The sequence below is a fragment of the Dermacentor variabilis genome, chromosome 3 (assembly GCF_050947875.1).
Source record: "Dermacentor variabilis isolate Ectoservices chromosome 3, ASM5094787v1, whole genome shotgun sequence".
NCBI classification, from domain to species: Eukaryota; Metazoa; Arthropoda; class Arachnida; order Ixodida; family Ixodidae; genus Dermacentor; species Dermacentor variabilis.
In genome coordinates, this window is record NC_134570.1 from 55,150,634 (window position 1) to 55,173,033 (window position 22,400).

General features: G+C 46.9%; 1 protein-coding gene across 5 annotated transcripts in view; it reads left to right on the forward strand.

Moving 5' to 3' along the window:
• LOC142575637 (mitochondrial sodium/calcium exchanger protein-like) overlaps positions 1-15,455 on the forward strand; it is a 156,699-nt gene extending 141,244 nt beyond the window's left edge. For all 5 annotated transcript variants that reach the window (XM_075685159.1, XM_075685156.1, XM_075685155.1 and 2 more), the window contains 7 exons: positions 1,821-2,110; positions 2,976-3,108; positions 6,231-6,427; positions 10,532-10,607; positions 11,030-11,110; positions 13,405-13,469; positions 14,141-15,455. In XM_075685159.1, the coding sequence (XP_075541274.1) occupies positions 1,821-2,110; positions 2,976-3,108; positions 6,231-6,427; positions 10,532-10,607; positions 11,030-11,110; positions 13,405-13,469; positions 14,141-14,320 (1,022 nt within the window). In that variant the 3' untranslated portion in view covers positions 14,321-15,455. The remainder of the gene's footprint in view (positions 1-1,820; positions 2,111-2,975; positions 3,109-6,230; positions 6,428-10,531; positions 10,608-11,029; positions 11,111-13,404; positions 13,470-14,140) is intronic.
• The last annotated feature ends 6,945 nt before the right edge of the window (positions 15,456-22,400 follow it).

Below are 22,400 nucleotides of genomic sequence, written 5' to 3' on the forward strand. Positions count from 1 at the left end.
GAGGCTAAATAAGTAACTTCGGTGAATGAAGCGAATAAATCAGTATGGCTATCTGATGAATAAATAAAAAAAAAGCATGAAAGAAATAAGCATTAGAAAGACCAGGGCCGGTATTTTTTAGCGATGCCTTTTCCGATTCTATGCTTTTCCAGGCTTTTCGCGCTTGGCCAGTGGTCAGAGCGACGGTCTGTCCACATTATCAACGGGATCAGGCGGCCGGTTGTGGTGGATGATAAGAATAGCATAGAATAAGGCATAAGGCATCGCTACAAAATAGCGGCCCAGAACATTACTTATGCAGGGACTTACGTGTGTCGAATACTGTTGTTGTCCGCAACGTTTCCCAGAGTCCTAAAGCAACTGTATAAGGCATCAAGTTCTAATTCAGTTAAACTAATCGAGGTGGGGGGGTACACTAGCAGAAAGCCGCAAAGGTATTTCGGAAAAAAAGGCCCGTATTCTTTTTTTTTTTTTTAGCTTCGTCCTGGTCTGGAAGTCAAACCCGGAACCAGTTCCTCTCCGGGGCTGTCGCTCGACCACCTGAGTTCACAATGATTTTTGGAGATAGTAGAGCGAAGCCGAATTAATCAACGACTCGAATGCAGCCTTTCTCTGATATTACGTCACTGTAGTTTTTCAACAATCTTGAACGTACGCGCCCTTAACTACAGAGACTACTCAAGCCAAACACCAAATTGAGCTTGACTGATAAAGTACTCTTCCGCGATTGACCTTAATTTCTTGAGTAAATAAATAAATAAATAAATCATTAAAACGCCGCAGTTTCGCCCGAAAGGCGAAGCATTGATTGCGATAGCAATTTATTAGACACCTACACAACTAAAGTCAGTGGCTTTATCAGCTGCATAAACTGTCGTAAAGATTCGCTTACTAACTAAATTTTAAAAAAATGGTGTCACGTGTGCACAGTCACACATGAACACATCTCACCCGATGCCCGCGGACACCAGCTGTCAGAACGCAGGCGTGATGAAGAGCGCCGGCAGCGACGAGCAGATTCCTCTTCGTTCTGCCTCTCGCTTTAATGAGAGCCTGGCGCGCGAGAACACAGCGCACACGAAGCCATCAGCTATCTCGGGTCGCCTAGCCCTCGAACCCAGCCCAGATTGCCTCCAAGCCGTTCTGCCATGTCATGCGCAGCCGGAGTAGGAAAGGAAAACGCGTGCTAACCGGACGGGATCTTATCGAACTTGGATTTTATACGGAACCTCACGGCGACGGCGACGCCGGCAATCACGGTGGAAATTTGCCTGGAGTGTCCATATATGTGCTATCGAAATAATTAATAATGCAGTTCACAAGAGGTAAAGAAGGGCTATACCTCCCTCCATAAATATCGCGCGCTATCCGCAAGGTAAATGTCGTTGTAACGCCATGGCTCGGATGTTTAAATGTTTTACTTCACTTAACTTTCTTTCCCTCTTTTTTTCTTCTACATTTTCGCACTAAGTCTGAAGGAGTAGTTAAAATTTTCGTTAGTTTATGAATTAAGCTTGGTCCTTTTATTGCGGTAGTAAACAATCACCTAGAATTAGCCGGACCGTTGCCACAAAGCCTGACGTCATAAGCAGGTGACGCGAGAATTGACAGGTGGCGTCGTCACCGGCATTTCGTTTTTACTTCGTTTTCCGGCGTGCGAATAAGCCTTCGCTCTAAACAAAAAATAAGAGCTAATTCGCGTTCGAGAAGCGCCATCACCCAACCTATGATTGGTCTAATATTTTCTTCCGAGCCCTTCTTATGACACCGCAAGCATTGCGTGACATAACCCTACCGCCTCGCCTCCTCTGGGAGTGCAGATGGCGAACTTGCTCCACCGCTGCCGCTACCGTCACCGCCCCCGTTTCTCGGGCTGGACCCTTTGACGCACGGCACCCTGACGTCCATCCCGGTTCCGGCTGGCCCGGAGAGCGTGGCCGAGCTGACCGTTCCCACGCCCAAGCCCCAGTCGCAGCCACCGCCAGAGCCACAGCCAGAGTCGCAGACGCAGCTCTCACCCCTGCGCGAGTTCTGGCTGCACATACGTCCCATCGACATGGAAGAGTGGCCCAGCAAGCCCTGGCTCGCCAGGATCATCGAAATCATCAAGGTAACAATTAATTATTGGAGTTAGTAGTTACACAACCACGTCTGGACTATGAATGGAGCCTAGTGCAAGTGTCTGTGTTAATGTCGATTACTCAGGGCTTACAAATTTAGACGCACGAGGATTTTTGCTTGTCGCTCCAGTTGGAACACTGCGGTCGCTGCCGTGTATCGACCCTGCGACCTCGTACTTAGCATGAGATCAATGCGAACTGATTACGATGATGAGAGTTCTATGAATTAATTAATTATAAATAACAATTCATTCATTCATTCATTCATTCATTCATTCATTCATTCAGTCATGGGACGTCGTCTCCTCGTCGGCTAGATTAACACCACTTGCGTAACTAGTTTAAACCGCTGGCTTAGTGTTCGTTATAGCTGGCTTTCCCGCAATAAGGAGCACCAAGAGAGGAAGCCAACTTCATTGATTTAGTTTGTTTTACTGCGGTCGATAGCGCGTATATTGGAAGTGCCTGCGCGGGTACGCAAGCGTAATCACGAATATATTATATCCTCGACAATGCAGGAATCTCAAACCGACTTCGATAACGCCTTTAAAGCGCGCGTCTACAGCGTCGCCTTATTGCTAATTACTGACAGGACATGTTTAGTAGCCTCGTAAATGTGTAGTACCCGTCTCTTATCTAGAGCGACAGGCCCGGCACATTTGACTGGCAAGAAATATATGTCGTGCATGTATTCCCACCGCGCGCTGCTTCCATTAGGGGTGTTGGAGGAACTACCACTGGATTGGTGCGTGTGTTGCAGCGAGTGCCGTGTACGCGGGAGTTTTCGAGGAACCGTGCCGTTCCACCGGCGTAAACAGCGTCCCTAACGCCTCCCGCGCGCGCTCTTGTCCGCAGGCGCCGATCTACTTCATCCTGACGGTGACGACGCCCGTGGTCGACTACGAGAACGACAAGCACAACTGGTGCCGCCTTCTCAACAGCCTGCACTGCGTGCTGAGCCCGCTCTTCATTACACTCGTCGCCACCGGTAATAGGACGCACCTCCCCGTGGCAGCACTGGGTACCAAAGGGACGGGCTAGAGATATCGCGAGGGTGTAATTATAGAGGTACAGACGGAACGTGTGCTAGAGGTGAGCAAGATGTCTACTAGAGGTGCAGGAGAGGTCTAATAATAGGTACCTGGGATGGTGGCTAAACGGAGAGAAAGCTCTTGGTTTAAAAGCAGAGGGTACACAAACTGTGTGCCCTCTGCTCTGTGAGCTCTAATTCAACGAAAGTTGAATTAGAGCTGCACAGGGATTATGCGAGAGGCGAGCAAAGGGTCCAGTAGAGGTGCACAGAGGATGTGCTAAATGCGCAAGAGGGGTGTACAGAAAGGTTATCAGGATGGTGACTAGAGAGAGAGATACAAAGCTCTTATTGAAAAGCAGAGTGTTTAGCCAGCATGCGTATATCCGTCTGCACGCTATTATTTGCAGGAAATGGGACGAAGCGAACGAGAAGTCCTAGAAAATAATGTGGGCAGAATAAATTTATACAAATACAGATAGAAAGTTGCAGGCCACGTGGTCTTATTGGTAAAGTAGGTGCCCCATAGGCGACGACGGCAGGTAATTTTGCAATCTTGGTGGTTAATGCACGACATATGACATTATTGATGAGAGGAAGATTATTTGAAGTTGCACAAGGATGTACTGGAGTCCCACGAGATGTGTATTAGAGGTGCACGACAGTCCCACTCGTTTGATGATGTCCAGTGCCATCCATGGTTTATAGAAACCCTACGAAGTCGAATGGAGCTTTACTAGGCTTGATTAAGAATGTATCGATTTGGGTGAGTTGGCGGGTAGGAGGTTCAGTTAAGCAACTTTATTAAGCAAGCCGATTACACAAGTTTAGGTATTCTTTTTTTTATTTGACCGGAGGATTTCGTTGTCAGGGGATGTACGTCCCGTGCGCTCATTGCCGATGTAAATGTTAATTTGTTTACTCCCCGTCAGGAACCCTTAAAAATCAAATATTTCATTAGCACAGCTTTGATAAAGTGCATGCGCTTGCCTGTGGGAACGTTTCTTTCTGAACGTTGGCCGAAACGAATCTCATTTATGTCGCGACCGGAGCATATCGGGAGGGAAATAGTAGGCGCCGTCACTATCGATATACTATCAATTGCGCAACGTAGCGTATCTAGGCGACGAAGTACGTGAGCACTCCCACACTTTCTGCGTTCCGAAAACTTTCTTCGGCAGGCATAAATACCTAAACTTTCACAGCATTAGTGCGAACAGAGAAGCTTATACATGACGCCTTCTGGAACTGGCACTGCATAGACGCCAACAAAGAACCATCAACTAGATTTCTGTGTGCATATCTCTTAGCGTTTGTGTCAAGTACGCCCTCTTGTCCACTGCTGTGCACTGTGCCAATATAGAACGCGGCAGTGGCCTTATCTAAAACTGCCTCGTTTGAGGCTGCCTGCAGACTGTTTTCGTGATGCTGTAACTGGTGCTCGAGTCATTGTTACTCAGTGAATTAGACTAGACGGATATGGCCAGTGAATGTATGGCTAGATAGCATGAAAGAGGGAGACAGAAAGAGATGCAGTCAAGCTTCGTAGTTTTCAGACACAGCTCGTATCGCCTTATCTGTTGTCCTTGTATCTTGTGCCGCTTAGTGCGGCCGTTGATAAGAAAGGTCACGCTTGGGTAAGTCAAGAACGGGTTATGCATCACCAACGCAGATACGAAGACAAAGGCGCTAAATTAACGACTTGGACAATCGTCAACTTCTAGCCGAGGTTCATTCGATGGTGCACGCTTATGTGTATACTCGTGTACGATTACTCAATGAGCGCGTGTGCAGTGAATCATCCGAAACGTAATACGAAACGTAAATACGAAACGTAACGAAACGTAATACTAATGACAAGGAAAGAGCACGGACCTGTGAAATGTTTTGGGTAACAAAGAAGAAGCAGAATAGCTTTACGTGTACGTTACGTGTGTTAAACAAAGTTACAATACAGAGTGAGATCGCGTAGCGCAGAAAAGTGCCGGGACCTCCTAACATAACATAACGCAACATAAAAAAACGACACATGTATTTTCAACGTTCATACAACGCTCTCATACATTGCAAAGCTGCGTAAAAATATTCCTTTCTTTCTTTAACGAACACGCTCAAGGGCTGCTGACACGATTAGTCTTCGATAGCTCTATTTCAAAACCATCTAGTAGCTTTTCCCGATGCTTGTGCACCGAAGTACATTCGCGAAAGGAAGATCAGTACAATCGCACTATCCTCAGTGGAGGGCAAGGTTATCAGATACACCCCAGTTTTGCCGTACTGTGTGGTTATCTTCCCTTAATCTAACGCTTAGAAATATGCCAGACTGCCCGACTAATCGCTTTGCAAGGTACAACGGCGGCGTATAGCGCACGACGTTCTCCGCGCATTTCACTGACTGGGTCTTGTGCGCGCTTTCGCGTCCGCGTCACTTTCTGCGCCTCTTTCCACGTCGCTGCCTTGGAGTAGCGGAGACCGAGAAATTTTTACGGTGCATGTAAAGTAACATTCACACCTGTGCGTTCACCAACTTCTTTTTTTTTTACATGGCGCGAAATTTTCTAAAAAAAGAAATGAAACGTCGCAGTTTGGCACCAACAGCGAAGCATTGACAGTGAATGCAAGATATAAGGTTATCACGGGAAGTAAAGTTTATGGTTTCATGGACGGTATAAAGTGCAGTAAGCGTTCGCTTAACTGACTTAACCGCGTGTCATGTCACGCGCCCTTATGGACGCGGAGTTTTCTCGACGAACGCGAGCACTCGCGATCACGCATCGCCGGCATCGGGGAGCGCGCGTGCCTTTTTTTTCACCCCCCAGAGCGAGCGTTCCACGCTACCGCTCCCTTTTACCGTTTCACTGCGTCGTCGCGCCTCCGAAACTCGAGAGGTCGCGTGACGGCCAACATTTACATTCGGCACCCGCGGACACGGCGGCGGCTGCGCAAATTCGCTTGGAGTTTCATTCCGTAAAAAAAAAAAAAACTTTTATTGCGCAATGAGTGTTTTTTTTTTATTTCCGGCCTGTTAGGACGATGATGCCTCGGTGAGCTTTCTCGACAACGTTTGCTCCTCCTCTCAGGCGGCGACGACATGGTGGGAGGCGTGCCGGTCATCGTGATCGTGGCCCTGGCGTTCGCGTGCGTCGCCGGCACGGTCTTCGCCACGTCGACGTACGAGGATCCCCCCGGCTACCACTGGGTCTTCGGCTACGTCGGCTTCCTGGTGGCCGTCGCGTGGATCTACCTGCTCGCCAACGAGGTGCTCTCGCTGCTCAAGGTAATGCGTTGTGGAATGAACGAATCTTCGCCGCGAGAGCTGAGGGAGGGGGGGGAGAGGTGGTGGAAAAGTCGTTTTTATTCTTCGGAGCGCTGATCTGCACGTCGCGTCCATCTTGAAGATCATCTTGATGATGATCCCTTTTTTGATGGCCCAAACCCACTGTGGAGGGTATGCCACGAACCAGCTGTCAATGTGATCTTTAAAAAAGGCGGGTGTGGGGGGATAGAGAGTAATCGAAGATGTGAAAGAAAGCGATGATAAATAAAATAAAATGGTGTAGCAAGCTAGTCAGCCTTGCACACACCCTCCTGTAACACGAACTCAGTAACACGAACTTAATATTAAAAATACCTTAAGCAAAGGGTAGATGTAAAAATAATTAAGCTGAATTATGAATAGTAATATTAATAATGTTATTACTGCGAATGTGTCTTCTTGGTATTTGAATTTTTACGTTTATGATTAATTGAAGGAGAAATAAATGAGCCGCGGAAAATAGGAAATATTGACAAGGTAATATTTTGTGTCGCAGAGGTAATTGTAAATGGCAGGGCAAAAGTTTCTGCTGCTGTATCCTGATACCGATGCTCCAAGTGAGAGCAGAACGGTACTGCGTAAGGGCAACCTTAGATTAAAGTCAAATTCTTTATTTCTGCCTTGTACAAACACAGACAGCGGAGGCGCAGAAAAAGCTGTCAGAAACAGCTTGACATAGCCGCAGCCCCCTTTCGCGTGGCAGTGGCTTCACAGCAAGGCTTTTAAAACAAAGTTAATTGCAGTGTTATAACACTTATACAATAATGAACAAGTACAAAAAACATAACAAAATTATACAATACCTAAACAATATTCACCACAAAGAAAAACAGAACCTACATGGTAACATAGATAGCCCGCAAAGCACTGTTTGACGCACTGAAAAGGTCAAAATTATTATATACATAAGCATTTAAGAGCGAAGGAAGAGTGAATTGTAGGCGTTCTCTACCGGAATTTATTCGAGGGGTCGGCACTACCTAATTGCGAAGTGGAACTTCCAGACATGGTTTTCATTGAGTAGAAAGCCACCGGCACAGTAGTAAAAACGGATAAATTGATTCCGGCTCATTGCAGAGGTAGCATAAAGGGGATACCGCCAGACCACATCCGTGCAAGTAAAAATTAAGGGGTGGAATACGGCAACGCAGCCTTGTAAATGGCACTTCAAATGGTCACTTACAACACCGTTGTCGGTACCAAAAATAATTTAGGTGCATAAAGTCCGTAGGTGTTCCTAATGAGAGGCTTTTTTCTGTCTTCGGTCAAGAAAAAGAGAAACTTCCTATATCTTGCCACAGTGATATTGGCAGTTACCGGCTACGCAGATATCACCGGGCCATTTAAAGAGGCTCGTACCAAAGAATCGCCTATTTCATTAAGATGAGCGTCCCGGTGGCCTGGTAGCCAGACTAAATGAACTAAACTTAAGTGGCCCGGAGCTAATGCACAAAATATGTTCAAAACTGCCGAAATTGTAGGCGCGGTACGGGCGATGCATAGAGAGAGACAATGTGTGACAATAACGACTCTTGTAGCGTAATTGGATAACTTTCGCAAAGTGATCACCATTGCCCGAAAGTCCGGCCTGAGAAGTTTATGTGTAATCTGGCAGGCGAAGTGAGTAAGCCTAATTGAGGGATGGCGAGTAGATTAAGGTAGAGAAAGAGAGAGAGAGAGAGAGAAAACGTTTATTTCATATGAGATGGGGAAACTTTCTCGACGGTGAAGCCCTCAGTTCAAGCTTCCGGAGTCCCCCACTACGGCAGGCCTCAATAATCCCATCGTGGTTTTGGCACGTAAAACCCCGGACTTCTTTACCTTTGCAACAATTTGAAGGCGATAGTTGGAAAGAGAAGCCTGGCTTCCATTTTCTTCTCCGACCGTGTAACGTTGAAGTAATACCCCGGTAAACATAGTTAGCGTCGCTTAATAGTGTTCCTTCGCTTTCTGGGTACGTTTCCCCTCTTCTTGTACCCTGGGTCCGTACAAGATTGCCGTGGACCCACTGCGCAAGCATTTAATGGGCGTTAATGAGTAATGCCTTCGGAGCGGGATTTTGGTTGATGCGTCACCCAGCTCGTTATCTCTACCTCTGGAGCGATTGTTGTTGTCCCTCAGGATTCGTTGTTCAGTCACGTTAATAAACCGTCGAAGGTGGAAGAAACTTACTGCCTTTAAAGCTAATGTGCTTTCTTATTCTGTGCGTTACCTGCCTTTACTACAAACTGGCAGCACTGCCACTATCTACTGCGAGTGACGGTAACGTATAGCTTGTACTACGCGTTAACGATCTACGGTGCCACGTCCTGCCATTGCTCGCTTCTAAGCAAAAGCTACCGTATTCTGCAAACTTACAGCGGCAAAATAAAAAGAAAAATAACTCAATTGATCGGCGATGGTAGCAGTGAAGTCGCGATACGTGGCGGTGCAGGAGAACAGCGAACTAATAGCACAAGTATCGTGTCGTTCTCACTATACTCGACGTGGTTCCGCGATAATATTTTTATTTTTTTTTTTTTCTGACGGCTGACACGCAAACTAACGCCAGATGAAAATAGTGCGATATTATCCACGTTCGCTCGGACGAGCGTTGTTCGGACGAACCAAGCCAGGACTTTGCCGGCAGCAGTCATTATCTATCGAGTTAAGCCACATAAACAAAGGAGACTTTGCCAACACGTGGCTTGCAACACGTTGGAATGGGAACGACCGTAATTTTTTTATCGTGATTCTCCTGCTTCTCCAGTAGGTCTGGTCTGTTCGGAGCGTGCCCATAGTTCATAGTGCATTCTTAAGCGCTGTCAAGCAAACGCTATAGCCATGAAACGCTGCAGGTCTTTTATCTATCTGGGTGTCGTATGATTATCGCATTTGGTTTGGTCGTACGTCCGAGTTCCATCGATCACGAGGCGTCTGCCGTCGGCAGCACTTGTAGTGGTACACCTGAAACTGTCGTAGCACCGTCTGGCCAGTGCGCGATTGTCCGTTGCAAAAAAAAATAGTAATAATAAAGGTTCGTACGTTAGGACATGTATTTCATAAGAACATTGCCCGGGCTAATTGCTGAGCAAAACTAAAGTGAGAAATTTAACGTTCCGAAACTGCACGTTGAGTTGTAAGGGACGCCGCACTGAAGTGCCCCGGAATGATTTTTTTTTTATTAACTGGGCAACGAGCGCCCAATGCACGATGCACTAGCGTTTTACGCATTCCGGCGGCCGCCGCGACTCGAACCCGATACCTCGATTGATCGTGATAGTGAACATACAGTTAACGAGAAATGGCCGGCCAGTCGACAAACAGCTATCGCGATTTAAAGCTTAATGAACTCTGTCTTCTTTCTTTTTTTTTTTTTTTTTTGCTCCCCATAGTTTCAAATTTTAAGATGTATATCTGACATCTGTATATGTTACCCGTATAAAATATGTATACCTCTGTGAAAGTTAGATTCTGTTATAAAAAAAATTATTGATCTTTAATTACCGATTTATCTTGGGTTTGTAAAGAGATCAGTGTTTTCTTTGTTTCTTTTTTACAAAGTGTACGTTCACATCTAATTGTGTGCAGCTGCCTCGTAGAGGTTTACGGGCCTAGCCAAGGGGACTGTTGCATTCAGCTTTTCAGGATGTTTTCTGGAAGGATAAACGTGGATGGAATTCAATTTGAATTGAATTGAACTGAATTGGCATCAAGACACACCTCTGATACACCGCTTCCGTGTTACGACGCTGTGACTGTAGGTGGGGAACGAAAGAAAAACTATATTTCTCGTGTTTGAACAGGCAGGTTCTATTCATGTTCTCTCTTCTTTTCTCCATCTTTTCCTCATCTTTTCTCCTTATCTTCAGATAACCGGACAGTAAATCTGGCCAACCTATCTGCCTTTCTTGTCTCATTCTTTTTGTCTTGGCATTAGCTTTCTCTCTCTTTTTAACTAGTTAAACTACTTAAATATAACTAAGTTCACGCACGTTGTCGCATGACGTCACTAGTTGAATAACAACCATTTCAGATTTTTCGGAATATTCACACACTATGGCCTATCATGTTTGCTTTTTGCAGACGTTCGGCATCGTTATTGGGCTGAGTGACGCCTTCTTGGGAATGACAGTCCTGGCCTGGGGTAACAGCATAGGCGGTAAGTAACGAACAACTGGGGCCATTAGCAGGCGAACATCCACTTACTGAAGTGTTTATGAAACATTTGTAGCAGTTTCGTGCGCTAGAAGTTAGTGAAGCATCAGTTACCTTATTCAGGAATTCAATTCATTCGCAGCATCAGATAATTGCGATACATTACTGCGGGAACTAGGTTGCACTATCGTGCCCTATTCCCGCACCCGTCTTTTCTTTCTTATTTTTTTCGTCTTTTTCCTCTCAGTATTGGAAAAACATTCTCTTCTATAGATACATACCCTACAAGCGACGTACATATCACATATCACCACTGTATAACGGTTCTTTTTTTGTTACGCATACATGCAAGCTCTGCTAGTTCACTGCTGACAACGATTGTCAACCATTAATCTCCGTGTTTCTTTATTTCTCGTGTTTTTTCAGATTACATATCGAACCTGTCGGTGGCCAGGCAAGGATACCCTCGTATGGCGATATCGGCTTGCTACGGTGGCCCGCTGCTGAGTATCCTTTTTTTGGCCAGTCGTAATAATTTCAATACGGTCAAACGGACAGTCTTTGAACAGTGTAGCTTCTGTTTTCTGCCGTCTCTGACTAAAAGTAGAAGTTACATGTGACACTCATTTTAAACCGCCTCTCCGGCAGTTTGGAACGACTACCGTTTACACTGCCTGATTGATTGTAGTGTTTAGCGGCGTCCTCTACGTGTTCACATCGCAATGAAACATCCGGGGCTTGTGTTCTCGATGTCTATATATGGTGTCTGACTACTAAGGACATCAGCTTGTCGGGCGTGCTGCGTTTTGTCGCCTTCTGCAGGTTGTGGGCAGTTTGAGCCTGACAGCGGTGGCGTGTTCCTTGCTGCTATATGTGGTCACAATACGGCGACAAAAGACGCGGACAGCAAGAACAATGGCGGTAGCGGTGACATATTGTAGTGACATCTTGTTGAGTTGTGTTCGAACAGAACGTGTCAGAAAACTAATTGTGTTGTACGTCGTTTTCTTAGTGTAGTGAGAAAAAAAAGAGAAAAAAAAAACGGTGACAGCCGACGCCTTCGCGCCTGCAGGTCGGCTTGCCATGGTAGTTCGATGAAGCAGTTGCCTCAGTTGCGAGGTGCTTCAGCCGAACACAGGCGGAGACATCAGCACGTTTGATGCTGACGCCATGTAACACGGCATTGCGGTATCACCGCGATAGGGAAATTGAATTTAGTTTGATCAAGTTTAGTGTACGGCTGTGTGCGAGGCTCTGCGAACATTTTTATTTTTTTTCGCTATTTGTGTATTACTAGAACCTCTCGCTCGTGCTAGGCTTTTTATTTAAAGTCCTGACTTATGAGTTAAGTGCTCATGGATATTCCGTTTTCCTGTTTCCAGCTTCCTTGAGCAGCCTTCTAGCATGTCCAAGTCTCGCCTCGCTACCACGGCTAACATAAAAGGTGTTAAGTCTCGGGGACAACGAATAACTGTATTAAACGCCTCCTCCCCTATGCACTCCTGCAAGGCTTCTACACTGCTGATGTGCAGAAATTACAAAAGAATGCAAAAAAGGAATTACTTTTTGCATTTTGCGTTTTCTCTTAGAAAAGCGAACCACCACCGTTTTCGCTTTTTTTTATCTTCCACGTTAGCAATAGATGTTCTTGACAGGTTCTGTTTGACGTTGCTGATCTGTCTTAATTTACGCGGCGTACTGTACAACGACCACCCAAATATGAGCCAATCCTGTACGAGTGTGTTGGCTTCACCGCGCGCACAGAAGCTCTAAACGAAGCACGCTTTACAGGATGCTCAGTTCACTTAGGTGGGGGGGAGGGGGGGAGCATTTTTGGTATTGCAGCGAACGTGTCTTGAATGTCTGTTCGGAAAGTAAAATCACTGTAGCAGTGTTGCGATATAAGAGCAGATTCTTTGAAGTGTGCCGGCATGCTGCGTGCCTATGATCACTCTAAATGTCTTCGTTACAACATTGCCACAAACAAAAAAATATTCAATAGCACCGTTCACTCACTCGCAAGCGTAAGTAAATGTCTAACGTGTCTAAGTAAATCATTTTTAGAATGATTCTAAATTATCTGACCTGACCTTGTCGCTTCTACCTGCTGCTTGATGGACGCGTAATTTACTTCTTACGGTCCATTCATTTCCGCCTAACCGATCTTTTGCTACCTAAAAGAGGAGCAGAGGAAAGGCCATGGACACGAAGTTAATTCGTTGTCGCTTACGGACTGCGAGCTCCTTCCGTAGCTTCACAGCAGTTTCCGAAGCCCATAGAGCCACGTCATAAAAATACGAAACTGCCGCAACAAAATACGAGTGCAGACATAGAAAAAACGCTGCACCGACAAAAATTAGCGTTTGTACAGCTTTGTCGTCTCTGTCCGCATCCGTCTTCCTAGTTAAGCGTTTTATAGCAACCAAGGCCGACTCCGCTTCAGGTCCGAAAAAGTTTGTCACCTTTATAACAACCTGACGAGACGTGTGCACAGTCAGCCAAAAATGAAATCATGGTCACAGTGGCGTCTCTGCTCGCAGGTTCACCACGCGGCTCTGAATGTAACAACCAAAACACACAAAGACTCGAATCGCTCTGTTATCATGGCAGTTTACGAGACAGCTTTGTCCGCGCCAGTAGTTCTGTTGATGGCCTAGGATTGGTATAGCTGGCCGAACTCGGCTCGTCGCCTCTTTCTCATTGTTGTGGGCATGCGTGCGGTGACCTACACTGCCGACTTTGTGCGTCTATATGTACGACCGGCGTTCCACATGTGATGACCTTGACATGATGCAACCTAGATCTGCTGCTCGGCTTCGGAATTCCCTATACACTAAAGCTTGCCCAAAGCGGAGGGGTCATGAGCGTAAGTATCACTGGCTTGTCTGTTCTTGACTCAAATAATGGGCAGCGAAAAAAAAAACCGTAGCTGGATTTATGGATTTACAGTACGTTTACCTTAAAGGGACACTAAAGGACAACACTGCGCCAGTTTGGAACGGTATATAATTTTTCAAAATTTTGCTTACGTTTGTCTAGTGTGGAAAAGCTTATTATTAACGGACAAGGTGACAGCGAAACTTTCATCTTTTGAACTTCCCGCGCAAACGATATCGCTTGCGACATGGGTATAACGTCACCGATTCTATAGCACTGTCGCGCGTTCGGCCCGCTTTTGAGCGTGGAGAAAGCCTCCGAAGTTGCTTTAGGTTAATTCTCGAGTCCGTTTAGGATGCAATATGTAATCCTCTTTTGCCAACACGCGAATTACTATAGTCCCGGGCAAATGCTATCGGATTCCGTGACGTCGCAGGAAACTAACACGCGAGCTTTGAGATGGCGTCACCACCGCATTTCGCCGTCGCTGCTTTCTTTCGCATTTCGTGTGGCCGTTGTTTGCCGGGAGCCCTGGTCGAATGGCTTTGCAGCGGCGCATCGGTGCGCGCCGTGCAAGACGTAGCAAAATGCATTCGTACTATAGTAGTGTACGTTTTGTCCCGCCCATACGCTAACAAACTTTCTTCGTCACCTGTGCAGCTGAAATGGACGACCATGATCGGCATCCTGTACGGAACCATCACCACCACGCTGGTGTCCACCCTCGTCGCGATGATCGTGATGCGGTTCCACGTCAAGCGAGCCTTCGGCGCCCTGCTCGTGCTGCTATACGTGATCTACACCGTAGTCGCCATACTCATCGAAGCCAAGGTGATCTAAGCGCTTCGCCGGAAACGTTGGGCTCAAGACGACGATGCCGCCGTGGCGACCCTTTGGCGAGTCTGGCCGGACTCGGGCTCGTTCCCGGCAGGGGGAAACGCCATGTGCACAGATCGCCGCAGCCTTCCTTGCACAAGAGGAGGTTACAGGCAGCGAGCTTCGTAAGATACAGCGAGGCGTTTCACTCGGTTCCCAGTCAACTGTCCGCAACGGCTTCGAGCGAACGAGCCGGACGATGCCCGGAAAAGCGGACGCTGGTGCTTTTTCTTTTGCCACCACCTGCCCCAACCGTGCCACGCCTGCATGGCTCGAAAGAGGACGCACAGCGGCGCCGGTATGTTGCGGACGCAAACTTAAATACCACTTCCCGGAGTGTTGTGTCATCTTGCCGCGTCATCGAACTGCATCGCGAGCGCGTGCGACGTGTCGCCACGAGCACTGTTCCTGCTCTCGACTGTGCCTCGATTTTTGGGGGGAAACAATCGTCGTGTTGCCGTGACGCAGTCGTGTTGTTGTACTACGCCGAAAGTGCCTCGGCGCCGACATCCAGGTCAAGCGTCTGTGCAACGATTGTCCCTGTGGGGCGTTACTTCAAGGACACGGCGTATCAGAGACTTCACCTGTGGGCGTTCCTCGAGTAAGTTGTTGAGGGATCGCCGTTTTTGGCTTAGTCATCTTGCTCAGTGTGGAGACCTAGTCAGATGGACACAGTGGTGCCCCCTGCAAAAAGGACTGTCGAGGACCTTTAGGTGGCGTAAGTACGATGAAAAAAGCCTAAATCTGCAGCGGTAACTTCAGCCAACGGAAGCTCTCTACGTCCAAAAGAAAGCTACGGTAAACCGCACTGGCACTGCTTCAGTTGCGGGCAAGAGATGCTGAGCCGGTAACGTCACGTGACGAACGGCTTACCACCGCGATGTCGTATACTTACCAATGATGGCGTGTTGTGTCTACACACGCAGAAGAAAAAAGAACTCAGTACAAAATGTACGCTTTGCTAGTTATACGTGTTAGAACAGTAAAGGAAAGCTTGAGTCTGTGATCTGAATGTTGGGCAGTCATTCGTTTATTTATTGCACTTAGGCGTGGAACTTTGAGAAATCGCGAATAAACCTGAACGTAACGTGTGGTAGCAGCTCCATGTGTACAGTGCCTCATCACAGTGATACGGTTGCTGTGTTATTAAACTGTTTTAGATGTGACTTGATGTTGAAATGCACTCAGCGATAGACAGACGTGTAGTTCATGTCCGCGATACAGTCAGTCATCTTACGATGCCGTTGCATCAGAACACCTGCGTGTGAGCATTATTTCTAGTTCTGTCTTCTCTTTATTAACGTCAAATTTTTGTGAAATTGTCAGTGTACGTAATAAAAGAAAGAAAAAAGAAACTTCGTTCAAGCACCAGTGACTCATGACCAAGGCCATCTACAAAGAAAGCAACTTCAATCCCTTTGATACCTCCTTATCGTATCGAATGAAACATGCTACACGCCTGAAACCAGACATGGCGAACATGGATGAGATAAGAATTCTAGGAGGTAACGTAACGTGACATTCCTGAAGCTTAGTTACAAATTCAGCGGACTCATCTCCAGTTGACATCTACGTAATGTGAAGCAACCTTGGTTTACGAGCGAATGGTTGTTATGAATCACATAAGCGATCTACAGCGATCGGGTAATGTTTTTGCAACGTGTGTACCCTATGGGTCTACATATATAGATGTATACAGGCACCCATAGAGTTTCTCACTAGAAACTCTATGTGGCAACGGAGGGAGTTCTACGGGGCGGAGCTTCTGCACATATGTTACCGCGCCGAGTAGTCCGCCAGCGTTTGACCGTGCTTTCGGTTACTCGGAACAGACGCTGAACCGACGCAGCTTCCACGTGCGAAGGTTTCGCGTTTGCCCGAGACGCGGAAGGGAACATCCGCAAAATAAGTAAACTTTTACATTCGGTGGTGTGTTTTATCTTATTTAACTGTCGCTAATAAGGTGTCTATGTTTTCTCTTCCACAGCTTAAACTAACGTGGATGAAAACGAGGGACTCTTTTTTCAGAAGCGCGCTCATTTGTGTGTGCTTTGCCTCTGTAGATTTTCCCTTCATTGCCACAGAAAGTTGTCCGCGAGTATATATATATATATATATATATATATATATATATATATATATATATATATATATATATATATATATATATATATATATATATATATATATATATATATATTCTGACGAAGGCCGTGCCGTGTGTGTGTGTGTGTGTGTGTGTGTGTGTGTGTGTGTGTGTGTGTGTGTGTGTGTGTGTGTGTGTGTGTGTGTGTGTGTGTGTGTGTGTGTGTGTGTGTGTGTGTGTGTGTGTGTGTGTGTGTGTGTGTGTGTGTGTGTGTGTGCGTGGAGCGTTCTGGGAGCAGCCTAAGCAGAGCGGCACAGAACTTCTGCGTGGACCCTCGCACTATTACAGATTTACCTGTTCTTTGGTTGTTGTTGTTTTTTCGGCGTAAGTCAATCCTTATGTATGCTGAAATGAATACTCTTATTTCAGCCGATCAATAGGAGCGTGTACGGATCCTTTTTTTTATTATTATTAATTAAGCTCTCAGCGCATAGGTATCAGGGAAGTTGATGCCAGGCGCACGCGCCCAGCGTTCTCTTGTTTCGCGAAAGAGGCCAGCTACCAGATATACCCGGCACAGAAGATTGTGTCGATGTCGTCGAGAGTGCTTCGCATTAAAATAGAAAAAAAAACGAGGGATCACGGGAAAAGCACGCATGCATGTGGTGACATCGTTCGCTTCTAGTCGCTCCCAGCGCGAACGCGATGTGCTCGTCGTCTGTCTGTCCGCTGGGAAGTTGGCAACTCGCGGCTAATCGTGCGAACGCTTCGGATGAAAGCGTTGGCGTTGTTGGAATGCTTTCAGGGATCGAAGGCCCCGAACTAAAGGATAGATGGGAAGAGAAGAACGGCGTCAGAAAGGTTGCCTTGCAAAGAGCTTGGATGCCTGACATGTCATGCTGGCCTCCCTCGCAGTTACATATATATATATATATATATATATATATATATATATATATATATATATATATATATATATATATATATATATATATATATATATATATATATATATATATATATATATATATATATATATATATATATATATATAGTCCCACGATGGAGGATGAAGTTCAAAGACACAATAATGGGAAGTATTGCGAAAGAAATGGAGCAGGAAGGGAAGAAGGCGTTTACCTTTAGTACGCTGAACTGGGCGCCTGGCTGAGTGCCATAAAACCTCATATTAATGTACTTCACGCAAAAGGCAAGCAACAAAAAAGCGTCGAGCACTATTACCGCCGACCAAATTCACGTGCAGGTGCTGCTGAATTGTGAAAAATGTTCGTGGAACTGAAACTTGCCTCATACTGAGTTTGTTGGGCTGAATTAAGCTTTTTTTTTTTCTTTCGTAGGTCTAATATGTATAAGATCCAATGGCTCCCGCATGGCATCTTAGGCAGCTTTCTTCAACTGAAACCTTAGTTCAAGTTCGTTTGACAGGTATACCTACAGAGGACCCGCCGTGGTTGCTTAGGGGTTATGGTGTTGGGCTGCTAAGCACGAAGTTGCTGTATCGAATCTCGGCCATGGTGGCCGCATTTATGCACGTTAAAAAAAACAAGGGGGTCCAAATTTCCGGAGTCCCACACTACGGCGCGCCTCATATTCAGATCGTGGTCTTGGCAAGTAAAACGCCATAATTTAATTTTGACCTACTCAGGAATGCAGTCGTACAGTGGTATATAGAGTCGACTCCAGTTAATTCAATGCTTCAGGGACTGCGGGTGTTCATAGAATTATTTGAAAGGTCGAATTAACAAACTATGGCGAAATGAACGAATTCAAATTTTTTTGGTGCTTGAAGTTAATGAAGTAGTACAAAATTCTCAGGTGTCCTTAGCTATCGCCTAAGAGACCTGAAGGCGAAAGCCTTGTAATTCACCTTAATCATCCATAATCTACCTTAATCCACCTTATTCCTCAGTCATCTACTTTATCCACCTTAATTTAATAACCAATCAATCATTAATTAACTTTGCTAATAATTAATCATCTCTTATAAACGCCTGTACATGCTTTGCTACGTTTCTGCCCTTCCTTGGGTCACGTGATATTTTCTGTACCTCACAACGCGACCTTGAAACAGAGCTCTAAGGCTTTCGCCTTAATAACTATAACTCGTCGGTCGCTGGTCCACAGACCTCAATACCTGACCCGTCGGCGCTGACAAAATCGATAAGAGAGACAACGTCCAGGGCACAGCGCAAGTGGCCTGGGCGAATCATCAGTGTGGAATAGGCTACTGCCGTCACTGTGGTCGCCTAGGAGCCAGTGTCGCAGTCCACTGAATTAACTGCGTTTTCAAGTTTTTTAGTGTAACCGCTGCTCGCACGATTGGGCGCCGAATTAAACGCAGCGACGTGCTTTCTCGTTCGAACTACATGGGTGTTCCAGACAGGAACTTTCCCAAATTTGCATATATTAAGCAAAATGTTCCCAAGTCAGTACAGGGACACACGCCCGTGGTGTAGCGCAATACCCACACTTTATCACATCACGTGGGAGTGCAATACGAATAAGGCATTCCACAAAATAGAAAATCCGAGTGCGGAGCAGTGGGAGAGCGTGCTTTCCAGCGGCGACCCTAGCCTCCAACGAAGGCTGGTGGATCATGCCTGACGAGCAGCCACGCTCAGTGGTGCCCTGGAATGGGGGCGCCAACCATGCAGGCCGGAGATCGTCATCAACCAATAGAAGATGTAGACATCCGGCCCGACCGCTGAATTACTCTTTCTAGAGCAATAAAGTTTACTTCCTCCTCCTCCTCCTCCTCCTCCCTCCATAGCCCAATGTATGGTTTCGCGCCGGGGCTTTCTATCGCGTTCGAATTAGGCGAAAATTCGAATTAACGAAGTCTGCTTAACGGGAGTGAACTCTTTTTCTAACGACAGGGGTACATCACCTCCTTCCCTATCACTTCCAACGTGACTTTTACGCGCAAGCGTACGTGGCTCGCCAGCGAAATTGGCGATGCCATGTTTGAAAGCGCGAAGGAAGCGAGCGCCGGAGGAGCAAGGCGCCTCGAGGTGGTAATTGTCGTCGTTTACGCGTCTTTATTCACACCTTTGGCCTTAAAGGGCTGCATGAATTGGCTTGTGAAGTGGCGGGATTGAGAAGGTAAGGAAAACAGCGATAAGGGAGACTTAATTATTCACATCATGGGGTCTGATGCTTTCGCTGGTACGCTCGAGATGAAGAAGCCTGGTCCCAGTGGCTGGAGCCTCAGGATGATCCAGGAATTCGTACAGTGACCGCCAGAGTTCGTCAAGGCGGTAAAGCGAATCGCGTGCCGGGGAAAGTACGAAGGAGCGCGTTGAGCCAAGGTGGTGTCGGTTGAGCACGCAGCAACGCAACGCCACCTTGAGCAACGCCTAGGTGGCGTTCTGCGAAGCGGGGAAAGAGACAGGAGGTGAAGCGTCTCGGAGGAGGAGGGTAGGCGGAGGTGCACTAGGTTGGCCTTCTCTGGCAGTTGCTACGGGTTGCGCGTGCGTTATGAAGGTACCGGGTTCGCCTCGTCATCGAGTGGCCGAGCGAGAAGGCCAGAACAGCGACGCGAGCGGCGGCAGGCCGACCGCGAGTCGACCGACCCTGAACTCGTGGCCAAGCGCCGGGCACAGGTTGGAACAAATCCAGCAAAAGGCGTGGGCCTCGCGTGCCCGGGAAACTCCTGAGGAACGTACTAAGCGGCTTGTGGACAATGCGGATGTATCGGGCAAGACGCCGTAACTTAGAAACTCCTCAACAGCGTGAAGCCCGTTTCCGCGCTCCCCAACCCCCTTATTCAAGCCCGCGAAGGAAGACGGCGCGCTTCCTTTCCGCTTTCCTCCCTTGCACGCTAGGGATTGAGCCGCCATCGTCGGCTCGCCGTCGCACTCTTTCACTCGCGCATACAGCATACCGCGCGCGGGCACGAGGGACGATGTTATCGCCCTTGCACGTTATACAGAACATTGCGGCGACGGCAGAAATGCTCCTGGAGTGTCCATATAATTGCTGTCGCGATTATGTAGGAATGGCACCCATGCGCTAGCGCCCGAACCGCGTTCACGGAGTGAAACGTCACTAACTTTTTCAAGGTAATGCAAATAATATCGTAGAAGCTCGTTATAACGACATGGAGGGGAGAATCGAACTTGCTTTGTTATGCACATTACTCCGTTATAACGGTTGTCCACGTACACGGCGAGCAGCCCGCCGGGCAGAGGATGGGGCACAGTTAGCTACCACTGTATATACTGAAGCCGGCGCAAAAGCCACCGCTAACGGACTGCGAATGTTTATTTCTGGCTTAGATCGAGGTGACATCTTAAGCATGCAATACTTTTAGCTGCCGTTGTCGGCGACTTTCAAGTGACCTTGAGCCAAAAGCCGGAGCCATTATCCGGACACTCAAACGAGAACATCCGGGCAACCAGTCAAGACCTCATTACGTGCGCTAATTACTTCTCAAACAAGTTACAAACAATAGAGAGTCACACCTCACTGAGCCAGCGGGCCAGCATAGACGCCAGTGCGCATGCGCGATACCACATGCGCAGTGGCTTCTACGCTGTCCCGTGGAGCTATAACTCTCTAATATTGCTTCCCAGTTCCTCCAAATGTTCGTTCACAATATCCCTCAAGCTGTAACTTCTAGTGCGCTGAGGTTTTGTCATTTCCTATAGTGACGTTCAGAGAGAGAGAGAGAGAAATCGAATAACAGGAAAGGCAGGGAGGTTAGCCAGACGCACGTCTGGTTTGCTACCCTGCACTGGGGGGAAGAGGGTATGGGTCAATACAGTGGGTCAACAATATATCGGTCAGCAAACAGTGAAAAGGTCAATAGTGCCCTAGCTGTATCTGAATTTTGCAAAATTCAGATACAGCTAGGGCACTATTTGACCCTTTCACTGTTTACAAACATAGGCCCTGGACGACTTCCGGTTTTGCTCACCAACGTAGCCCGCTAAATCTAGCGAGAAAGTAAAGCATTGGCCGTTATATCGTGTAGAAGCAGTGCGTTAAAACCCAAGCCCGCAGATTTTGAACACTTTTCCTCTGTACATAACGACAATTTTACAAGTCAACATTACCGGAAGGTATACGAGAAATTTTATGTATTAATATTAAGGCTTGATGCGCATGCATCTTGTCTCAAAACTTAAAAATTGGCTTTCCGCACAGTGGAAGAAATGACGTCAGGCGCACCGCGGATGGCTGTTTGGTCAAGACGATACTTGTAATGAGGTTGTGTCTGTGACAGAAAACTATTGCGTCCTTAGACCAGTGCACAGTATAGCCTGGTGCGGCGTGGTGTGGCAAGGTAGGGCATTACTAAGATGCACTACACACATTTTAATATTGTAGCTAGTATCATCTCCAACCAATCTGCTCTGCCGGTAGCCATTTCATGCTTACATCTACTCTCGATTACGGGAGAGCCAGTAATTCTTTAGAGCGATAGCTGTACTACTCCAGGTATGCACCCACAAAACGCCTGGTTCCCTAAATGCGATCTTCAAGCTCAGCCAAGGTCAAACTGGGACTTAGACTGCATAATGCGTTGTGAGTGAAAACGAACAGCGCCTCAAGGTCATTATTCGGGCCGCCACCGCCAGAGGCGCTTGCTGCATCCAAGTTCGAGGAAGGGGATAGCAGCTTAGGGAGTGGCCATAAACGCATCATTTTGAAAATGGGATATGCAGTTGCGAAAGAGAGCAAGGAGTGCAAAATGGCCCCACTACAAATTTGAACGCTTAACAAATAACAAATATAGTCACTAGAGTCGAGGAAGAACTTGGCAAATGGTCAAGCAAAGAGAGGGAATATAGTGAGCTTCTAAATGAAATAACAGAAATACGGAAAGAGAAGCAACATGTTCGTTGGAAAGGAAAAAAACTGAAAAGCTGGTGGGACAAGTAGATAGCAGAAGCGATCGCCAAACGACTGAGAGCATCCCGAGAGCACAGGCAA